The sequence below is a fragment of the Hypomesus transpacificus genome, chromosome 17 (assembly GCF_021917145.1).
Source record: "Hypomesus transpacificus isolate Combined female chromosome 17, fHypTra1, whole genome shotgun sequence".
NCBI classification, from domain to species: domain Eukaryota; kingdom Metazoa; phylum Chordata; class Actinopteri; order Osmeriformes; family Osmeridae; genus Hypomesus; species Hypomesus transpacificus.
Window position 1 is genome coordinate 5,319,446 of NC_061076.1, and position 4,068 is coordinate 5,323,513.

At 43.6% G+C, this 4,068-nt stretch overlaps 1 protein-coding gene across 1 annotated transcript; it reads right to left on the reverse strand.

Moving 5' to 3' along the window:
• Positions 1-783: 783 nt before the first annotated feature.
• zgc:193811 (uncharacterized protein LOC559801 homolog) lies at positions 784-2,984 on the reverse strand. The gene is made up of 5 exons (XM_047038190.1): positions 2,688-2,984; positions 2,353-2,532; positions 1,955-2,071; positions 1,541-1,626; positions 784-1,162 (listed from the first exon to the last, which is right to left on the reverse strand). Exons 1-5 carry the CDS (start codon positions 2,772-2,774, stop codon positions 784-786), a joined length of 849 nt encoding a protein of 282 aa, XP_046894146.1. The 5' UTR covers positions 2,775-2,984.
• Between the last annotated feature and the right edge of the window lie 1,084 nt (positions 2,985-4,068).

The window sequence follows — 4,068 nt, forward strand, 5'->3', positions numbered from 1 at the left end:
GGGTTTGAAGGAGGGATATAACTGTGTTAAGCCAAATCACATATGAACTTGATGGAACCTATTCTTAGTGGTTGGAGTGAGATAGGAGATTGGGAGGTTGTGAGGGTGGACAATGGGACTTTTGATTGAACAGTCCAGTATTATACTAGAAACAGGTGTGTGCCGCACAGCCAAAGCGCTGTCTATTCTAAGGCCCTGCATGAGTTTTAGTAACTGATGGAATTTGTGTGTCTGCCTGAGTGCAAGTGTGTATGAGTGTGTGTGTGTGTGTTGTGAGTACTTGATTAAACCAGAGCATTAAGTCCTCTGATCAAAATACACAAGGTTATTTTCTAGGTTACTACTCCCCATCTAGAAATGGGAGAACATACACACACACATTGGGACTGGACTGGATTTGGCTAATGTGTTAGCTGTGTGGGTGAATATAAACACACTTAAATCACTGACAGAAGAATTTAATCAGATGTTGGCACCCCACCATCACTATTATTATGATTTTTTAAATCTGTTGTTTATAGTCCAATAATAATATCACCTTACATCGATAAATCAATGAGACCACCCCAGCCATCTTCAAATGATATCAGGGTGTTTATTGCTCATCTCATTGGTGATCAAAAAGACATTGACACATGAGAAACAGAAGTCATGGTCATTTGAGAAATGTATTTTATTTCTTTATTGCTGACACAAAAACAAAAACAAAAGTGATAATCTTTGAGAAAACACATTATTTCTGAGCTCAAACATTGTGGTGCCAACATTTTGGCCCCTTCATCCTCAGACCAGCACCCTCTTTTTCCCTCCGTAGGTTTGGCTCTCTGCCAGGTACATCTTGGGGACCTCCAGGATGCTCCTGAGGAGCCCTCTTTGGCCCCCCCCAGCTCCATCCCTGGCCTGAACTGCTGCACTCTCGCACCCTGCCATGGCCTCCGATTGTGGCCCAGTGGGGCCAGGCTGAGGGGCAGGCACAGTAAAAGAGCTGCGGTACACACTGCACTTCCCCGCATAGGGCAGTGTCACAACAGGGGGGGGCAAACGCGGCCCACAGGACACCCTGGGAGAGGCCTTGTGGGGCGGCAGGTGGCTGTGGGCGGAGCTCTTTAATAGGCCGAGGCGGGAGGGAAGGGCATCCAGGCTGGGGGGGGTGATCTCAGACCTGAAGGAGGGGTGGGAGAGAGAACGAGAGAGGGTGGGAGGGTGACAGAGAGTTAGAAGTTGAGGACGGGGGGGGGGGTTGTTCGTTGAACAGACACTGAAAGGGGCACCCCCCTATCGTGTTATTCTTAAATAACAAGCGTGAGTCAACTGCTATCTTCAAACGTGACTTTATTGTAAGCCTGGAACATTGGCCTCAAGCCTCTCACTCCCGCCCCTGTGTCACCGTAATCTGACTCCCCCTATACACAACAACCATCTTACATATTCCTATCCATTAGGTTCCTGTTTATATCTACATCTAAATACATGTCCTTGGAGATGACTACATATTATATACAATAATACCACCCCCCTAACACTCTGGAGAAAAAGGCACCTGCTATAGGGTCTGTAGTCTTCATGAGAAGTGCTGACGAATGGAATCCTTAAACTTGGTACATGATTCAGCTGTCCATGAATTGTCTACAGAAAAATATAGAAAACATAGATAACATTTTATACTCCATTCAGGAGTAGTAAAGTATAGGAGATTGTCTTTAATATCCCCAAGAGGGTAATCTGTTATACAGCCAGCAGTAAATAATAATACTACATGTATCACATGCATAAACACTGTACAGTGTAAAAAAAAAAAAAAACAACAGTGATTAAACATTGCAAAGTATGCAGTTACATAGCTCAACAATAAACAGTCACATGACTCAGGAAAGGACATTTTATCACTTCCATGCATCAATTACAGACCCAGTATGAGAATCTGACTTCTAGGTGGGTATGTGCTTCCTCTCACCCTGAGTGTGTTATAGTTGTCCAGTTGGGGGCCCTCTTGAGCTGCCAGACCTTTGAAGCTGTCCTGCATTTCACTCACTGGCCGAGAGAGCAAACGGACCGATTCACAGTTCCTTAGCTGAGGGCAAAGAAGGATGCTTTGGATATCTCTGGCCTCAAACCTTATTCGGTACATCCATCAGGTATACACTTCGTATGTAGGTTAAACACTTCATTCAAGTTGAGAACAACATTGTCATGTTTTTGAATATTGCAACATGAGATAAAGTCAACCACTGCATGCAACACACAACCAAACACACAGACACACTCACAGACAAACATGCACATGCATGAACACAAACACGAAGACACGCACAGAAAAACACACACACATGCACGCATGTATGTGAACCTCACCTTTTGGGCCAGCTCATTTATGTAATGTATGTTCCAGTGTGGTGGAGCCCGTGGGTACCGTGTGGTGGCCAGTGGCCCTGTAAGAGGCTTGCTGTCATAATCAGTGCGCGAAGTGACAGAGAAGCGCTTCGCATCTGAGACCAGGGGCAAGCCCTGGAGGACAGGGGGGAGAGGCAACCCCTATGGGGGGAGAGAAACAGCAGGCGAAATGTGTCTATACCTATGGGTATGAAGTTGTGTATGGTGGTGGATTCTATCCAAAACTTGAGTGTAAGAGTTACAGTAAATAAACAATATTTTTTGTCAACTTGTTTCAGTGTTTTGTCAATACAAACCTTGCGACTCTCGACAAAGAATGGCGGAGGCTGCGTGTAAATGTGTCCGATTCCACTGCTTGTCAGCCTGTCCTTGTGTAGCTCCATTTGCAAACCCGTTCCAGGAACGTCACTGCTGTGAACTAGTCAAAATGCATTTACCGTTTAATAATGAAACGTAGAGGTTTTAAGTAGTAGCCTACTGCTATTCGATGGCTGCATTTATACACGGGAAATAGGCAACCGAACGTAAAGAAAAATCGTAGTAAGTAGCTATAAAATAAGAGGTCAAAAGTTTCCTTTTAGCCCTTGTTAGTTTGGCACCCCGGCATTGTTTAGTTGTCGTCATGGAGATACAGGAATACTGTTCGCAGGTGCGCGAGTTGGTGCCATGTTCAACTTCGCAGTGGTCACTTTATATACCTATAAAGTGGCGTTACGCTACAATGCATGTTAATAATGTATTTAAACCCACCAATAAAAAACGTAAAAAAATAATGAACTAATGAACTTGTTGACATGGGCGCAAGTAATACAGCAACTATTTCAATAGCGGTGCTCCAATAATTGCTATTGATTAGATTAGATTTGGTTTTGGACCTGGTTTCTAGCTTTCATATTCCCTCTAAATCCTTGTGTCTTTCTAACCTGTGTGTAGGGTTCTGTGTAAGCTCCACAGATACAGCTCTTGTCTGGTGAGAGGAACAGCCTTCTAGACACAACCCCTGCAGGGGTCTGGATTAATAGGGTACTGGTTTATAGAGCAGCTTGAGGGAGAACACTGGTCAAGGATTTTCTGTTTCCACTAAACCTATTTATTTGCTGCACCTCCAAATCATTATCTGTGCTGAACTCAGACAAGCTCACCCAGCTCCAGGCCTTCTATGGGACAACGTATGGGAATAATGGGTAGTGCTTTATTATACAAGTATATCAGTGTGAATAATTTAGAAGGTAACCAACACTGGAGTACTCTGGAACAGTGTCTGGTGTATACCTCAGCGGTGTTGTGGAACAACCCTTCTTTCTATGGTTAAATCGCAATTACAAGAAGGATATGTGTATGATAAATGAAAGTTATGGGTTCTGAAATAAAAAATGTAAGAGGATCACAGCTATATAGGTTTAGAAGTTGGAACAACTGTTCAATTCTCATATCGCTTGTCTTTGGACAAAATCTATGTGAGGCCTTCGGTTGAATAATAACAGCCTCATCATTTAATCAAACTAAGTAAGTCATTAATTTACTCTCAGTGTTCTGGCTGTACTGGTCGGTCTTTGTTACTTATCAAAGTAACTGTGGTGTTGTCACAGTTAATCGTCATCACAATGATGTCTTTCACAAGTCAATGAGTTGAGCACACAGAGGCTGATTGTGTGCAGTGGGGATGTAAAGGGCTGA

Coding starts and splice junctions, on each gene's coding strand:
- zgc:193811 (XM_047038190.1), bottom strand. CDS start 2,774: ATGGAGCTACACAAGGACAGGCTGACAAGCAGTGGAATCGGACACATT. Junction 2,533..2,687: donor TCTTTGTCGAGAGTCGCAAG/GTTTGTATTGAC, acceptor CTCCCCCCATAG/GGGTTGCCTCTCCCCCCTGT. Junction 2,072..2,352: donor TAAATGAGCTGGCCCAAAAG/GTGAGGTTCACA, acceptor CTTTGCCCTCAG/CTAAGGAACTGTGAATCGGT.